The 17,977-nt window shown below is 51.9% G+C and overlaps 1 protein-coding gene across 2 annotated transcripts in view; it reads left to right on the top strand.

The window, feature by feature from the left end:
• Positions 1 to 17,977, top strand: part of TBC1D22A (TBC1 domain family member 22A) — a 308,080-nt gene that overhangs the window by 257,492 nt on the left and 32,611 nt on the right. For both annotated transcript variants that reach the window (XM_080811153.1, XM_080811152.1), the window contains one exon: positions 17,396 to 17,491. In XM_080811153.1, the coding sequence (XP_080667279.1) occupies positions 17,396 to 17,491 (96 nt within the window). The remainder of the gene's footprint in view (positions 1 to 17,395; positions 17,492 to 17,977) is intronic.

Below are 17,977 nucleotides of genomic sequence, written 5' to 3'. Positions count from 1 at the left end.
ACACCCGGTGCTCCATGGGATCCGTGCCCTCCTTAATACCCACCGCCGGGCCGACCTGTCCCCCACCCCCCTCCCCTCTGAAACCCTCAGTTCCTCAGAGTCCACAGTCTCTCATGGTTTGTCTCTCCCTCCGATTTCCCCCAACTCCCTTCTCCTCTCCATCGCCCCATGTCCTCCGTGTTATTCCTTATGCTCCACAAGTAAGTGAAACCGTCTGATAACTGACTCTCTCTGCTTGACTTACTTCACTCTGCATCATCTCCTCCCGTCCCGTCCATGTTGATGCAAAAGTTGGGTATCGATCCTTTCTGACGGAGGCATCATACTCCATAGTGTATATGGACCACATCCTCCTTATCCATTTGTCCGTTGAAGGGCATCCGCCCAACAGTGCCAAGCAGTGAGCTGGCGCAAGACCCAGGTGACGTGTGGCCCGGCCCCCAGGAGCTCCGTGTCAGCGGCGGTGGGGGTGTGTCTGGAGGCCAGCCGAGCCCGTGCCCTGCTCTGTCTCAGACACGGTCGTGGCCCTTGTTTCCCTGCTCCCACGTGTTCGGGAAGCTGAGTTACTGGGGAGTCCCCATCAAAGATACTGGAAACCTAACATTTGGGACCAAGCACATGTCCTTGATCACTCTGTGGGACGAACAGAGTGAGTCTGTCCCCTCTCTGGGGGGGACATGGGTCCCGTGGGTACTCACCTGGAGGTGGCAGGTGTCACCCGAGGTTTCTTCTGCTCTGTTGGCTCTTCCCAATTCGGGTCCCACAAGGATGTGTTCTGAGGAAGCTTCTAGTCTCTAGGGAGGTGGAGCCAGAAGTGGCCCCTGGGGAGTGGACTTGTGGCTTGGCCCTCATGGCATGCTGCCTCCCGCGAGCTTGTCCTGGTCCTGGACTTGGACACGGGGCCACCCTTGCCAGCTGGCGAAATGGAGGCTGCTTCTTCTCGGAGCAGAAAAGGCACTCGTGGGCCTTGTCATTCTCTGGCACGTGGGCACTGGTGCTGCTGGCTCTGGGGTGCCCTGGGTGGTGGTGGCCGGGGGGGCTGGGCCGAGCATGCGGAGCTGTAGGCAAGGATAGGCCCTCAGGGCCAGCACGGTGGCAGGGGGTGGCTGTGCTGCGTGCCCCGGAGGGAGCCTGGGGAGGGTGGGTGGGCTCCCTGTCCCCCACATGGTCCACTTCCCCCGGGCATCAGCCTTGCAAGTGGGGACCGAGTGCGGGTTCCCTCCCCAGAGCTGCACTTGCCTGCTCTGACCGTCACGCTCCTTGGGCCAAGTTCTGTCTACAGAGAGGATCGAGGCTTTGAGTTATTAACTGCTGTGATGTCATTTCTTGCTTCAAAGAAAAAATAATGAGGACCCACAGCGGGATCTCTTTCTTTGCATTTGCCAGGAACGTCCTTGACAAAATTTAAAAAATGGTTGAGTTTATCAGCTGGGACAGGGCATCCGAGATGGCCCTGAGTGGCGTGCGCAGCCCGGGCAGTGAGCCGTGGGCTCGCGGAGGGCCGGGCTGCCCGGTGTGCGGTGTTTACGTTTGGGACGTGGGAGGGGCCACGGCGAGGGCTGCTGAGGCTGGGGACGGAGCCGACCCCTCTCACGACTTCGCGCTGGCTCTGGCCCCCGCTATCCTTCAGAGCTCGTGTAACTCATGCTGTTCTGACAGAGCCACGTTAAAAGGGTGTCTTTGATTCCGTCCATAAAGGAGACAGGACTTTGCAGGCAGCTGGGTCCTTGTGATGTGAACTTGTGATGTGGACTCGTGATGTGCGGCCCCTCCTCCTCTGTGGGTGGTGACGGGCGCCCCCGCCTGTCCCCAGCCCCGCCAGTCTAGTCACATCAAGGCCACTGTGGCTTTGCCTCTTCAGCGGGTCTTTGCTGAGGGCCTGTTTCGCATTCGAGGATCAGCCCCTCCCCGAAGGGCCAGGAGCTGAGGTGGGCTGTGGGAGCAGGTGCTGCGGAGGGGAGCGAGCTGCCCTTCCTCTTTGGGTTCCGGAACTCTCTCCCGGCACCTCCGGAGAACCTTCTTACCGGTGAGCCTTAGGAGTCCGTGGCTCCTGCGGGAATGTTGGTGATTTTGTTGATTAATTAAAAATCCACAGCAATTGTTTGGTATCTGAATGGACCTAGGAATGGACCTCGGCCTGGGTGATCGTGAGGTCATGAGCTGCGCTGGTTGATTTTGTGCGTCAGCCTGGCTGGGCCATGGTACCCCAGACTCTTGGTCAAATACTGTTCTGGATGTTTCTGTGAGGTATTCTTGGATGGGCTTAACATTTAAATTGGTGGACTTTGATTAGAGCAGGTCATTCTCTGCAATACAGGTGAGGCCCCCGTCCGGTGAGTTCTAGGCCTGTATTCAAGAGAGACTGCCCTCCCCCAGCAGGAAGGAGCTCTGCCTTCCTAACCACAGGTGCGCCATGAGCTCTCCTGGGGGCTCTGCGGTCACTTCCTCGTCAGATTTTGGGCGCTGCAAGCCTCTGCCAGCGTGGGAGCCAATTCCTTCAAATCAGTCAGGCGATCAGTGTCTCCTTCCGTGTGAGGGGGGTGTGTGTGTGTGCGTGCGCGCGTGTGCACGCACGCGTGTACCTATATGCTAATGGTTCTGTTTCTCTAGAGAACGCTAATAATACATCACCCTAAGAACAAACACCCATTAGGAGCTGTAGAAATGTTCCAGTATTTTTTATTATGTTTTTTTCTTTTTCTCCTACATCGCTTTAAAATGTTCATTTTGGTTAGAAATTACGGGTACGCTAGAGCCACAACCCACATCCCGGCCCTGGGAGCGGATTGCAGGCCCCCTCCCTTGCTCAGATCAGCCCTTGGGAGGCCGTGCAGGTTGGCCTCCATCCAATGACACATGGAACGCGTTTGATTGGCCGTGACCTTTGTCATTTAACCATTTGGAGCGTTCTCAGATGTGGACAGACACATGCCAATACGTGTCTGGCAAAGGATGATCGAGATTGGCGTAGAGATAATAGATCAGTCACTGGGAGGCCGGCCGGATGAGAACCAGGCTCATTTCTGCTGCAGGACTCGGCCGCACGGTGAAGTGTGATCTGCAGTTCCATTACGAGCCTGCGCCCCAAACACGGGGATGTGGGTGCAAATTTTAAAATGGCCGTGCTCTGCATGCCTGCCAGGAAATGGCGAGGTGCCGCGGCCCGGCGATGAATATTTCAAAGGAAATCATAGCAGAGACTTTGCTTGCGCAGCTGAAGCTGGTGCACTTGAATCTGAACAAAGAATGCGAAACAATTCCTGCCGTTTGAATGGCCTCAAAAATACATCCACATCAATACGCGTACTGGGAAAATCTCCTGGTGCCAGAAGGCTGTTCGTTTTTATGTCAGTGCCAAAAATTATAAGGAAGGCTTAATGATGCAATTAAGGGTGAAAAATTGTTCCTTTTATCACAGTTTCTCTGTTATAAAAAGTAAAAGGGAACCTGTTTCTTTGCCTTATTTCCTACACTTTAGAAAGTGCGTGTCACGTGTAAGTAATCTGCATTTAGCTAATCGCAGTCATTTTGAACTTGCATTCTGTCATCTCTTAAGCAAAACCAGACCTGCTGAGGACCTGAAATGCACTTTTAAGAAACTCATAATGTGAGGGGCATCAGGATTTACTCTTTCCACCAACCAGTCATGCAGGGGGCGGGTGGCCCGGTGCCGTGCTGCCCTTGGAGCTTCCTACGGGGGCAGCCATGCCAGCCACCCGGCTCTGGGAGGCACGGAAGGCGGAACCTCTGAGCGAAGGTCACAGGGAAGACGGGGTCGCGAGGGGCTGAGCCTGAGCCTGTGGACCTGCGAGGAGACTCGGGGTCAGCAGCCAGGGACGGGCTGCCCCTGGGGCCATAGTCTGGATGCTGGCCCTGGAGTGGGGCCAGATGGAGTCTTGCATGGGACTGAGCCTCACAGGTCCGTGGCTCCCCCCTCCGCTCCCTCAGCTACGTCTCCCGGCGCCTCTAGAGAAGACCATCTCCAGTAGTCCCCGGTCTTCTTCTCTAATTATAAAAAAATATTAAATATATAGGAAAGCATAGATAATCTAGTAAATACCTCTGTACCTACTACCCAGCTTGGTCAAATCTACCTTTTTTTTTTTTTTTCAATTTTTGATTCAGATCTTTTATTTCTTATTTAGAAATTAAATTGAACCTGTACCACTGAAGCTTCCTCCCTTCCTCTCTAGAAGTAATCACGACTTTGAATTTGGTTTTTATCATCTCTAAGCATTCTTTAGTATTTTTGCCACATGTGCATGTGTCCACAAATACTACATAGTATGGTAGTGGACATTCTGGAACTTTTATAAAAGGTATCTCGCTTAGCAGTTCTTTTGCAGTATGCTTGTTTTGTTCCACTTTCTGTTTTTATTTTATTTTTTATTTTGTTATTAACATATAATGTTTTATTAGCCCCGGGGTACAGGTCTGTGAATCGCCAGGTTTACACACTTCACAGCACTCACCGTAGCACATACCTTCCCCAGTGTCCATCACCCAACCACCCTCTCCCGACCCCCTCTCCCCGGCAACCCTCAGTTTGTTTCCTGAGGTGAAGAGTGTTCCGCTTTCTGTTTTGATACATATTCATGTTGGTGGCTGTAGCTGTGTCCTACTTGTTTTCATCCTTTGGGGTTTTCTGTTGTACCTACGTGCCATATGCATTCTCCCGTTGAAAGACATTTGAGTGGTGTGCAAGTTTTTCGAAATTACACGTGATGCTCAATCGAACGTTTTTGTACCTGTCTCCTTACACCCGCCTGTGGGAGATGCTTTGTGTGGGAAGTTTCTGGATCGCAGGGTGTGAGCATCGCGATGTCACCAGGTTGTCCTCCAACGTGGCTGCGCGCCCTCCACCCCCTGGCAGATGGAGGATTTCTTTCCGCTCATCTTTTCTCCCATACTCTGCATTCCTCGTAATTTCTAGGTTTTGCCCATAAACATGAACCAACCTCTTACTTTCCTTGTTTTGCTGTGCACATCCCTGATGTATAGTGGGTGGGAGCAGCTTTCCTCTTTGTGCTGACCACTGTTCACATCCTTGACCCATTTTCTCCTTTGGTAGTTTGTCCTTCTCCTGCTGGTTCTTAGAGAGACACTAAAGTACGTACACGTTCCACATGCTAATTATACCCCCGTCCCGTAGGCGCTACGAGCGGCCACTGCTGGTCTGTGCTCCTGCTCTCCTTCGTTCTAGTGCCTTTGTCGCATACCAGTTTGAAATTCTTGTGTTGTTGACTTTATTGATATAAAGAATTTACGCTTGTGAGTTTTGCGCTTACATGCGGCTTGTAATCCACCTTGAATTTGGCTCTGTGTATGGCATGAGGTAGGGATCAGACGTTTGCTTTTTCCATGTGGATAGCCAGGTGTTTTGGTACCGTCGACGGAGTAAGCCCTCCTCCCCTGCGGGTCTGCGTCCCCCGTCCTCCGCAGAGGCATGCCCACATCGGCCGGGCGTACGTCTGAGTGCTCCCGGGGTCCTTCCGTCCGTGCTGCGCACACGTGGTCTTTGTCGGTCTCACAGAGTGTCCTGGTACAGGACGTAAATCTTCACCTTGTTTCCTCATCCCTGGGCTTGTCGTGCTGTCCTTGGCCCTGGCTCTTCAGAATCAGCGTTAGAATAAGCTTCGTGTGCCACAAGAAGTCCCGAGTTTTTATTAGAAATACGTTGAGTTTGTAAATCAAAATGGAAGGCAGTTGACGTCTTTTCAATATTGAATCTTTTGGTCTGCTGACCTGGTATCACTCCCATTTAATTAGGTTTTCTCTTATGTCTTCCGGAGAACTTCTCTGCCTTTTCCATAAAGACGCACTTGGTGTGTTGAGTTCTTGGGTGCCCCGAGCCCTCTCCCCAGTGAAAGTTGTGCAGGGGTGGGCTCCACACCGCCAAGGGCTGCTGCCTGCCCATGGTTCGGGCCTGTCTGAATGTCCTTTCATCACCTCTGCCTGGTGTGTGCGGCGGGTTGGGGCGCTGAGTGCTCGGGTCCCCCTGGGAGTGATGTGGGCGTCCCTCACCATGCTGCTTTCTTTCAGGGCAGGTTCTGGGGCACGCCGCCCGGGTTATTAGATGCAGTTTCCTGGAGGCAGTAAAGCCCGAGGACCTGGAGTGTCTAGCCATCCGATCCAACTGCAGTGAGAAGCGGGCTCTTTCATGGTCATTTCCCAGTACATTTGGGCACTTACATGGATTGTCTCTTCCTCAGCTAGAGACATTTAGGATTTTTAAAAAGGTTATGGGTTATAGGAACAGTGTTTCTCCTTGACCTCCGGAATTCCCTGTCCTCTGAATCCTGACTTTATTCTGAGTGAGCATTTAGGAGGAGACTCGTTTTCCAAAGAAGCAACAGGCCAGCGTGAAGCCTGCCGGCACACAGCCCTGAGCTCGCCATTCCGTGGGCCTGCCATCGCCGGGCGGGACGCATACTGTGGGGCTGTGCAGTGCAGGGACTGGACATTTCCGCCGGGGGTTGTGCGGCAGGAGCCTGACCTGCTCTAACCCTGCAGGTGCATGAGCTCAGGAGGGATCAGGTGCCACTCGTCGGTGGTGGCCTGGAGGCCCTGGCGGATTCCTCCCTCTTGTCCATCACCTTCTCAGACAGCCCTGACCTTGTTGAGGTGACTGCGGTCCCCAGGGAGTCATGCTGTGTGTAGACTGCTGTGCCCTGTGGCTCAGGCTAGGACTTCCCGGGAAGACAGCACAGATGGCTCTGGGAATACCAGGGTGAGCATTCCTCTGACCCCAGTAGGGAGAAGCCTGCGACCACAAGGCTGGTCAGGGGCTGGCCCTTGACGTGTTGGGTCTGCGCCCAGGGACCGACCCTGTGCTGGAGGGTGACCACCTCCAGTCCCCATCCCACGCAGTGCAGTGCTCGGGGCAAAGCCCCTGCTTGGCAGCCGGTCACGGGGTGGTGTTGCCGGGTGGGGGGACAGCACAGGGCACCGACTGAGAGCCGATGCAGTGAGGGCACGGTGGTTCTGGAGGGCGATCCCGTGGCCAGGAACCCTGCTCGCGGCTGGCTCGGTTGTGTGCTGCACACCGTTGCTGTCCTGCCTGATGACCTGGGCGAGCTCTCGAGGTCTCCACCCTTCTCACCTGATCCCTCCAGCTCTGTGGTAGTCACAGGCTGGATGCTGGGCTGGGAGCACCAGGGCGCAGGCCCCAGAAGTGGGGGACAGGACCTGGTACATGCTCATGTGGCAGTAGAGAGGGGTGTGACCCGGCCAGGTGGCCTGTCCCCACGTACTCAGCGCCCCAGGGCACCGCGGAGGTACCTTTCTGGAACCTGCCCTCGCAACCAGGAGCTTCCCCGGCCCCCAGCACTGTGCTTCCTTCCCTGTGGGTTGACGCCTCGTCTAGCCCCACCTCCGTGCGCACCAGGGGGCTCTTCAAAGTCACATCCTCTTCCCTCCACACCTCTGCTTCTCCATCCAAATGCCGGGTCGTCCTGGCTGATGTCACAGCAGTCAGGACGGCCCTGATTGGATGTCCTAGACCTTGGAGAGAGTGGACGTCCCTCTGTGCTGAGTGGGTGCGGGCTGTGGGCGGGGGCAGGGACGGGCTGTGGGCGGGGGTGGGCTGTGGGCCGCCACCGCAGAGACCAGGCCTCCCCAGCCGGCCCCACCTGGCTGCTGGTTGTTACCCTCTGGGTGAAGCTTCATTAGAGCAGAAGCTCTTTTTTCATGATGATATCAATTGTTTATTTATTAATTTGCTGTTTTAATGTAATTTACCCAGTCATCAAAGATAGATAATCCGTGTAAGCGATGCTGTGAAAGCCACTTTCCCCTAATGCTGTGTCCTCCGGAAGAGGGGGTGACGCTTACCCCACCTTCTGCTGGTCCCCGGGGGCGTTTTGTGGGTGGCAGCTCCCCCCAGCCGAGCAGTCCCAGCGAGGGCGGGCACCAGGGCCGGCCTCAGGCGGACTTCTGCACTCCCTCAAATCAAAGGCCCTTAAGCAAATTAAAAGTGTAAACAAGGTTCCTTCCAGAAGTCATCATTCTGGAACGTCCCTAAATACTCCCGGAGACCTTCTCTCAGCATTTGCAATACTAATTAGCCGTCTTGCGCTGCCGGGTTGCTTCTCCGAAGGCCTTAGAGCCCTGTTTTCCGTGTGTTGTTCAGTCGTCTTAAGTATCTGAAAAGAAAAAGGCGCGTGTCTTCATGTTTGCGCTCAGCATCCCGCCGGTCCGTTCCCCTCGTGCACCCAAGTGAGTGGGTGTGGGTGTGTGTGACGTCATCCAGTCTTTGCTTCTGCTGTGGGGCTTGGCATTTGGGGCGGGGCTTAGAAAGGAGGGAGGGTCACAGAGAGAAGGGGCTCCCAGGGCGGTGGGAGAAAGGACTGGTGAACCTTGAGAACAGCTGGCCGGGCGCCCGGGAGGAGGGCCATTGGCTTCCTGGGAGATGCAGGAAATGAGGAACGAATAGGGTTTATGTGGCCAAGAAAACTCCCGGAGGATTAGCTGCTGGGGTAGTGGCAGTGGGTACCAAAGCAGAGGTGAGGCTAGGAGGGTCTGGCATTTGCCGGGAGATTGAGAGGGTCCAATGTCAGATGGGGGGTGGGGCCGGGTCCCTGATGGCAGAGGATTGTGTCATGTTAATAGTTCGGACGTTATCCTAGAGGCGGTGGACCTTTAGAAGCGATACTGTGGCGAGATAGGCGTCCGTGTAGTCAGAGGGCGCCCTGCTCTCAGTGTGCGGGTGGCCTGGGGGCCTGAGGACGGGCCACGAGATCAGTGGGGTTGGTGTGACGGACGTCTTAGCAGCGTTTCACCGGGTTTGAATTGTTAGTGGCTCCAGTTCCAACACAGATGTTTTAAATGTTAATAGTTAATGTTGATTTAAAGAAAACGAAGAGGGCAGAGCCTTTTGTGCCGCTGTCACAGAGTGTGCCAGAGGATGCTGGTGTCATGTTTAAAAACATAACCGTAAAGGAAAGGATGCTGTCATTGGCCGGAAATAATGAGAAAATACAAGTCTAGAGTGATAAGGGGGCAACATCAAAGCAGGCGCCCACCCAGGGGAATGTGCCAGTTCCTCTCTAGGGTCTGCCCCTGGGTTAGAGTGAGCCACGGCGGGGAGAAGAACCCCAGAGACTCAGGGGTTCAGAGACTCAGTGGGGGCTGGTGTTTGCCTTTCTTGGGTTTGGCCGTGGAAGTTGAAGGAAAAGGAAAGAAAGCCTCGCCTCTCAGAGAGGCCACCACAGTCCTGGAGTCGTAAGGGTTTGGAGCCCTAATTTCCATGACCTATTTGTCCTAAAAAATTTCAAGCTGAAAATTTAGTTGAAAGTAGTCTGGTGATAATAGCGCCCTCGGGTTCAGGTAGACATAAACACAGTTTTTTCTCCCGAAGAAAATCATTTTTGATGCAAGCTTCAAAAAATTCCAAGAGATAAAGTTCCAAGTAACATAAGCTCCAAAAGGGGAGCCCCACTGCGGAACAAGGGAGCAGGCCATGAGGGGCAGGAATCGGCAGAGAAAACAAACTGGAGAGAGGCCTACGAAGACTGCGGGTCGTAGGGCTCTCAGGGACGGGCGAGACAGTGAGCTCACTGGGCTTAAGTTAAGGAAAGGAGCACAAGGGAAGGGGACCCATCACAGTTTCCCGGGCAGGTGTGAGGAAAGAGCCGGGTGTCGAATTTACTGGATGCTCTCGTTGCCCCGGGACTGTGGTGTGACACATTGGAGAGCCGACTAAGGATCTAGGAGGGACTCCCGGAAAGTACCTCGTCCCAGGGGACAGCCTGGTGAAAAGGGGAATAGAGAAAGGAGCTCAGCTTTACCCCAAATTCTGAGACATGAAAGAGCATGCAGAGGACAAGGGATGACGTCTTCCAAGTTGATGGGGGCAGCTTACTCCAGGGACTCAGGGTGCCTGGGAGATCTCTAGTAGGACAAACAGTACAGGGAAGGGGCCAGACACCAGCACCAAGTACCTGGAAAGCAGGCAGAGGGAAGAGCTAGGTTTCCTGTGAAGAGAGGACAGGCAGATGTAGCGTTACGTGGCAGAGGCTAGATGACGGTGCGGTAACCTCTTCAGAAACGAGAGCCAGTCTGGCATTGTGTATCCGGCAAAACTACCTGCCAGGAAAGAGAAGGACGTGAAGACATTTTTAGACAAAAAAACGGAGAGTGTTTATTACTGAAAGATCCTCTCACGGAAGGAGCTGCTAAAGGTTCCGTTTCAAGAAGGAGAATGACTTCAGAAGGGAGGTCTCGGTGCAAGAAGAAATGATCACGAGACGATGAAGTTACGAGTGACTACATCTGCAACAGTGAGAAGAATGTCTGCGTTTGTGACGTTAAAAACATCAAGATCGAACTCAAATTGAGCAAGGCCAGTATTAGCTTTTCACCAGGGAACCTAAGCTCTGTGTATGTCTCTGCTGTGCCTGGAATGAAAATACGCCCGACTTCTGTGTTGTTTGCGAAGGGAATGAAGGTCATGGTTACGCAACACCCTGGTTAGTGTTCATGTTGACGTCTGTAGAGTAACTATTAAACCAGTAGAGACAATTCAGTAACCTCCAGGATCGCTGGGGCTGGAGAATGAGGGGAGAAGTTCATCAGTCCAGCTGTAGACAAGAAAGACAAATAATATAACATACTATAAGAAATAAAATAATAAAAGAAGTGGAATAACTATAAATTTAAAAGTGAGAAATGCAAATGACTCTGAATGAATCCGGAATCTGTTAGCAGGAGCTCAGCTCCACAGGGACCGTGTCTGGAGTTTTTAAAATCCAACATTGTGCAAGTTATGAGACAAACATAATGACACAGAAAGAGAAAAAGCAAAGGATGAGAAAAACACATCAGGCAAGTTGTATCCATCCCGACAGCCAGGGACAGTCAGAAATGAAAATTTTCAAACCACCATTTTCATTTTTATTTTTATTTTTTTAAAGATTTTATTTATTTATTTGACAGACAGAGATCACAAGTAGGCAGAGAGGCAGCCAGAGAGTGAGAGAGGAGGAAGCAGGCTCCATGCCGAGCAGAGAGCCCGATGCGGGGCTCGATCCCAGGACCCTGGGATCATGACCTTAGCCGAAGGCAGAGGCTTTAACCCACTGAGCCACCCAGGCGCCCCCCATTTTCATTTTTAAATTTAACTTAGTGTTTTTCAGTTCAGGCACGGTTAACATGGTGTCACATTCGTTTCAGGTATGCAGCGTGTTTCCACTGTTCTGTACGTGTCTCAGCGCTCGTCGCGACACGTGTGCACCTTGTCCCCTTTACTTCACCCATCCTCCCACCCCCGCCCCTCCAGCAGCCTCCAGTTCTCTGCATTTGAAGTCTGTTTTTCTCTCTTTCTTCTTTCTTTGTTTTGTTGTTTGAATTCCACATGAGTAAAATCATGTAATGTCTTTCTCCCGACTTACTTCACTCAGTGTATGCCCTCTAGGCCTATCCATGTTGTTGCGTGGGGCAAGATCTCATCATTCTGTTTCACGGCTGAGTAACATTCCATTCCATATATACACCGCATCTTTCTTTATCTGTTCATTTCTTTCTTTTTTTTTTTTTTTAAGATTTTGTTTATTTATTTGACAGAGATCACAAGCAGGCAGAGAGGCAGGCAGAGAGAGAGGAGGGGAAGCAGGCTCCCCGCTGAGCAGAGAGCAGGATGCGGGGCTCGGTCCCAGGACCCTGAGATCATGACCTGAGCCGAAGGCAGAGGCTTTAACCCACTGAGCCACCCAGGCGCCGCCTATCCCTTCATTTCTTGATGGGCACTTGGGCTGCTTCCGGATCTGGGTTATTGTAAATAATACCGCAGGAAACACTGGGCGCGTGTATCTCTTTGAGCTAGTTTCTCTTTTCTTTGCTTAGTGCGTTACCGGATCACAGACTAGTTTTATTTTTACTTTCTGAGGAGCCTCCATACTGTTTCCCACAGTGGCTGTGCTGATTTGCGTTCCTGTCGACAGCGCGTGAGGGGTCCTTTTTCTCCGTATCTTTGTCAGCACTTGTTATTCTCGTGTTTTTGATTTAGCCATTCTGACAGGTGTGAGGTGGTCTCTCATTGTGGTTTGGATTCGCAAGTCCCTGATGAGGAGTGATATGGGGCATCTTTTCATGTGTCTGTCAGCCATCTGTGTGTGTTCTTTGGAGAAATGTCTATTCAGTTGCATTGAACATTTTTAATTGGGTTATTTTTGGTTTTGGTGTTGACTTGTGTAAGTTCTTTATATATTTTAGATATTAACCTCTTATCCAATGTGCCATTTGCAAATACCTTCTTTCATTTGGTAAGGCTGCCTTTTTGTTTTATGCTGGTTTCCTTTGGTGTGCAGAGGCTTTGTATTTTGGTGTAGTCTCAGTAGTTTAATTTTGCTTTTGTTTCCCATGCCAGAGGAAACATGCCCAGAAAAATGTTTTTATGGCTGATGTCAAAGAGGTTACTGCCTATGTCCCCCCCCACCCCTGGAATTTTATGGTTTCAGGTCTCACGTTTAGGTCTTTAATCGACTTTATTTTCGTTCAAAACACTAGTTTTATAAGTACTGTGTGCTAACCGATTGCGCCACTGGGGCTCCAAAACACTATTTTTAATAGTTACAAAAAATATAAGCTGCTTTGGGAAAATCTAACAAAAGATGCAACATAACTGTACCTTGAAAACTATGAAACATTGTTAGAAATAATTAAAGAAGAGCTAAGTCAGTGGTACGCTGTACCGTGTTCGTGAGTCAGGACACTCCGTGTCGTTGAGATATGATTCCCCCAAATCGATCTACACATTCGGTGCAATTCCGGTAAAATCCCAGGAAGTTTCTTGGAGGAATTGACAAACTGGCTCTAAAGTTTTCATGGAAATGCAGAATACTTAAGACAGACGAATCAACTTTGATAAGAGCCAAAATAGGGGACTGACGCGACCTCATTACTAACTCTGTGGAGGAAGAGTAGTCTTTTCCACAAATCACGAGAACAGTTAGATATCCATGTTTTCAAACCAAGGGACTTCAGCCCCTACCCTACACCATAGACAAAATGTACGACATTTTCTTAGGACATTTTTTTGGTACAACATAACTCAAAGGGTATCGCGGAACTAAATGTAAAGCTTGAAACTATTCCAGAAGAAACCCTTTATGCCCTTAGGTTAGGCGAAGATTTCTGAGAAATGACGCCAAAAGCAGGATCCGTGAAAGAGCAAAGGAATAGATTGAACTTCATCAAACTTTAAAATTCATGCTCTTGAAGAGTCAATGTCAAGAGGATAAAAGACAAGTTATAGACAGAAGTGTTTGTAAAGCACGTAGCTGATTAAAGGCTTGTATGTCGAGTACACAGAGTCGCTCCTGTAAGAGCGACTCTGCAGTAAGAAACAAACAGCTCGGGGGAAAACTGCAGAGACACTCCACCAAGAACGTCAAATAAGTACGTGCGAGATGTTGGTCGTTAGAGAAGCGTAAATACGTAAATTAACACCATAGTGAGCTCCTACGGCTCGCCTCTGAGGAGGGCTAATTTTAAAAATACTGACCATTTCGTACATCGACAATGGGGTGACTGAACCGCGACTCCGTCTGCTGCTGGGGAATGTCCAGTGGTGCAGACGCTCAGCAAATAGTCTGGCAGGGTCTCCAGAGTCAACACATGCTCCCGTGGGATCCAGCCGTCCGCTCGTCTGCAACCACGGAAGCAAAGTGAAGGCGTGTGTTCATAGGAAGTCTGGGACGCGACACGCACGGCGGCCGAGTTTGTCGTGGCCCCCCACTTGAAGCCGCTCATTGTCTGTCAACAGGCAAACAGCTCTGGCGAGCAAGCTGTCACAGGTGTTAATGGCACATTACTGAGCAGTCACAGGCAGTGGCCTTGTAGCGACATGGCTGAGTCTCACGGCAGTAGTGCTGAGTCATGGTACCTGGACACAAAGCACGTGCTGGACGGGTCTCTCTGCACAGAAGTGTAGGAAGTGTACGGGGCGCCTGGGTGGCTCAGGTGGTTAGGCATCTGCCTTCGGCTCAGGCCAAAATCTCAGGGTCCTGGGATCGAGCCCCGCTTCAGGGCTCCCTGCGCAGCAGAGAGCTTGCTTCTCCCTCTCCTCTGCCTGCTACTCCCCCTGCTTGTGCTCCCTCTCTCTGTCAAATAAATAAACAAAATCATATAAAAAAAAAAAAAGTATAGGAAGTGTGAACTGTTGTTGTGACAAAAGTAGATCAGTGATTGCCTGGGGACTAGGGGGTTGTGGGGGAGAGAGTATCGATGGGCCTGAGGAAACTTGCGGGTGATGGACGGGCTCATTCTCTTGATTGCAATGGTGGTTTCACAGGTGTAGACATACATCAAAACCTAGCAATTATGTACTTTCAATATGTAAATTTATTGTTTGTCAGTTATAGCTCAACAAGAGCTGCTGAAAATAAATGAACCCAACAAAATTTGGTAAGTAGTTATGGTCCTGGGACACCCCTGCCCCTCCTGGAAGACTTTAAGGCAAAAGCATTACCTGGTACAGGGGAAATCACGTGTACTGATATTGATCAGCACACCAGGAAGATGAAATAATTTAAAACGTGTGTGCATCTAATAACGTAGTTTCCAAATATATAACACAAAGATTGGTTGAACTGTAAGGAGAAATCAGATCCGCTGTTGTAATGGGATTTTTAACACATTTCTGTTATTGATAGCTCACGAGGTGACAAAGTCAGCAAGGATTTATAGGAGACCTGAGCAACATTATTGATTAAATTTCCCTAATGGACACATATGGGATATTGTATCCAAGGACTCTCGAATACATACTCTTAACGCACACCTGGTGACAGTAGCTGGCATTTACTTACTATTTACTGTGCTCCAGCATTATCCTAAGTACTTTCTGTTGTTTAATTTACTTTATCTTCATAATATTTCACAGATGAGGAACGGAGGCAAGGGGAGGCCAGATACTTTGTTTGATGACATAGCTAGTAAGTGGCAGAGCTGGGCTCAAACCAGGCCCCCGTTGTGCTTTTGATCTGTGAATGTACTGCCTTATGGGGCGTTTGTGGAAGCTAATTGTTTTCCACTCCAAAAACCAAATCCAAACGAACAAAAGAATCCTCATCATGTAACTAACATTCTCTTGTTAAAGATTTACTGGAGAGAGAGAGGTGCAAGTGAGCTCACTGTTGGGGGAGGGAGGAGCGCGGGGCGTGCGGAGAGAGAGGAGGAGGATCTCAGACTCAGGCTCCATCCTGTGACCCTGGGATCACGATCTGAACTGATACGAAGAGTCAGAAGCAAACCGACTGTGCCGTCCAGGCGCCCCTAAATCACACGCTCTTGCGACACAACTGAGTTACAAGCCAATAACCAAAGAAAGGTCACAAGTCGAGCCACATATGTTTATAGATTTTTAGTATATGTGCTGCTGAATTGAGCACTGTTTATAGATTTTTTAAAAAACATGCTAATAAGTAAGTTGTGGTTCAAACAAGTAAATCATAAAATAAGGCAGAAAATTCTTAGTACTTAAGGATAGTAAAGACGTCATTCAGCTGTGGGACATAGCGGAGGCGGGGCTCCTGGAAGACAGTGTGTAGCCTCAGACTCGTGCTTGTGTCGGAGATGAGGAAGAGCCAGACGTGAACGAGCTAATCATCGTCCGTCTCGCGTTCGAGAAAGGACCGGATGATTTAAACATAACTCGAAGTCATTCTGCGTCTGTGTATGTTAGAGTCCGTACAGTGTCCGCAGCAAAGAAGGGCAGGAAGGCCGTGCTGCGGGCGGCGGCGGAGGTGGAGGAAGTGTGGAAGATTGGCGGGTCCAACAGGGACCCAGAAGTTGGTTCTTGGGAAACACGGACAAAATTAGTCTTGGGCACCGTTGAGGATGATGGTGAGGAAGGGCACACACGAGCGCATTCCTAAGACTCTCCAGTGGGATGCGGCTACACGTGCAGCAGGGATTTCAAGAAAAATGGGTTATTATGAACAAATTTGAAAACTTAGATGACAGATTCTTAGAGAAAGAAAAATTTTCAAGAACGTTGAAGGAGTCTGAGGAGTTAGAACTTGAGTCAGGGATCCGCGTCTTTCCGCCGGGAAAGCAGCAGGCCTGGCACGTTCTCCAGGGGAGTCCTAGCAAGCACGCCGCGGGGAGACGTCCGGGTCTGGTACGGACTCAGAGCGTGGAAACGGAGAAGGAGGCAGGTACAGTCTTCACGCTTCAACTGGACAGGGGCAGTTCAGGAAAGGACAACGGGGTGGGGGGGGCAGTCTCAGCGTAGATGTGGAAATCTTGTAAGTGACACATGAGCGAAAGGGACCTAGCTGTGATGAAGAAACAGAATACATTTTGGCCAGATTGAGTTTATCCGGGAATGCAAGGTTGGCCTGATGTTAAGGAACCGAGTACGCTGATGTCACTCATCATAGGAACAGATGAGGGGGACATGACCTTATCACCTCCGTTGATGCAGGGAGAGCATCTGAGGGAATTCTGGAAGCTGCCATAGTAAGAACTAGTGAGTCAGGGCACTGTGTCCTGCCCCGCTCTGTGTTACGATCCACCAGAAAGACTCACGGCAAAGCCCAGGTGGTTATCGGGGCTGAGGCATGCAGAGGCGCAGTCCCTGCGAGGTGAGGGGGTGTAGGGCAGGGGCGCTCCTGCACCATCAGCAGCCCAGGGCAGCGAAGTGAAGTCCGACCGGGCCGCAGCGTCTGTCCTCCCTTCCTCCCAGCTCTGTGCCACCAGCGCGGCCACACCCCTTCTCTGCCGTCTGTGGTTTACTTGTTTGAACCACGGCTTACTTGGTAGCTTTTCTGAAAGATTAGGAGCATGTGGTTCACTGTGATTCTGTCTTTCGGGCTATCTTTGGTTGTTGGTCTGTAAGTCAGTTGTGTTGTAAGAGGAACGGGAAAAGCCGAGTTTTGAGAACCCGGTTTCAGAAGCTGGGAGTGCACGCCTGAACTGAGGCCAGCACGGGAGGAGGGGGTGTCCCGAAGAGGGGGTGAGCGGAACCCACTGCGGGAGGGACGGTTCGCCCGGTGAGGAGCCTCCTCCCCGCCCCGCCGGTTCCAGGTGGCTTCGCTCCCCGGGGGGCCCTCTGGGAGCCAGGACCAGAGTTGAGGCCCGGCCAGGGACCCGGCCCCTGTGGGCAGGTGTCCTCTCTGGGTCCTGGCCCAGAACGCGGGCTCGTCGGTCTGCCTTCTGTTGTTGCTGGCCGTCATCCGTGCGGGAGGGCGGGAGAGGCAGCCTGTCCCCTCCTCTTCGTCAGGAGCCTGCACCGACGTGAAGGAGAGAGAGGCGGAAAAGCGAGCAAGTCACGTGGGCTTTGCCCTGTCCGAGCACCCCGGGGGCTCTGCCTGGCGGGGGAAGCCGGCCACCGGCCACCGGCGGCCGCGGGCACGTGTGGGCGTACTCATGGCCCCTGTGTTCTCTCTTGCAGTCTGAACCCGATGGCTTCTCTCATTTCCACCTGTATGTCTGCGCTGCTTTTCTGGTGAGATGGAGGAAGGAGATTCTAGAGGAGAGGGATTTCCAGGTAAGTAAGTGCCTTCTCGAAAGGCCCTGCACCTGATTCTCTCCTGGGGGAGATTCTCGACCCTGTGAGTCGGGACACTGACCTCTCGCCGTTGGCGAGCTCGGCCAACCGAGCCAGACGCGCGGCCCTTTCCCAGCCTCCCAAAGGCGCTTCCTGAGCCCGAGTGTGTCCTCCACAACGTGGCCCCGAGGGGCGGCTGCAGGCTGCGATGTGTTAAGGGAGGTGCCGGGCCCTGAGCAGATTGCCCCTTGGCAGCTGTGTGACTCGGGCATGTCGGTTAGCGTCTCTGGGCACTTTCCTCAGCGATTCGTCAGCTCTGTGCTCAACTAAGGGGCTCCTTGGGGGCTGAGTCCCCAGCCCCTCCCCCACAAGTGTGCCTCCAGGGGTGGCCTGAGTACCATGGGGGTGTTGACCCCTTCACAGGGTGCTCTCCACGGGGCCCCCAGATGTCTCAGACCTTCTGCTGGTGACCTGGGAAGATGGGGA

Source organism: Martes martes (assembly GCF_963455335.1).
Source record: "Martes martes genome assembly, chromosome: 8".
Lineage (NCBI taxonomy): Eukaryota > Metazoa > Chordata > Mammalia > Carnivora > Mustelidae > Martes > Martes martes.
This window is presented reverse-complemented; position numbering and strand designations above follow the sequence as displayed.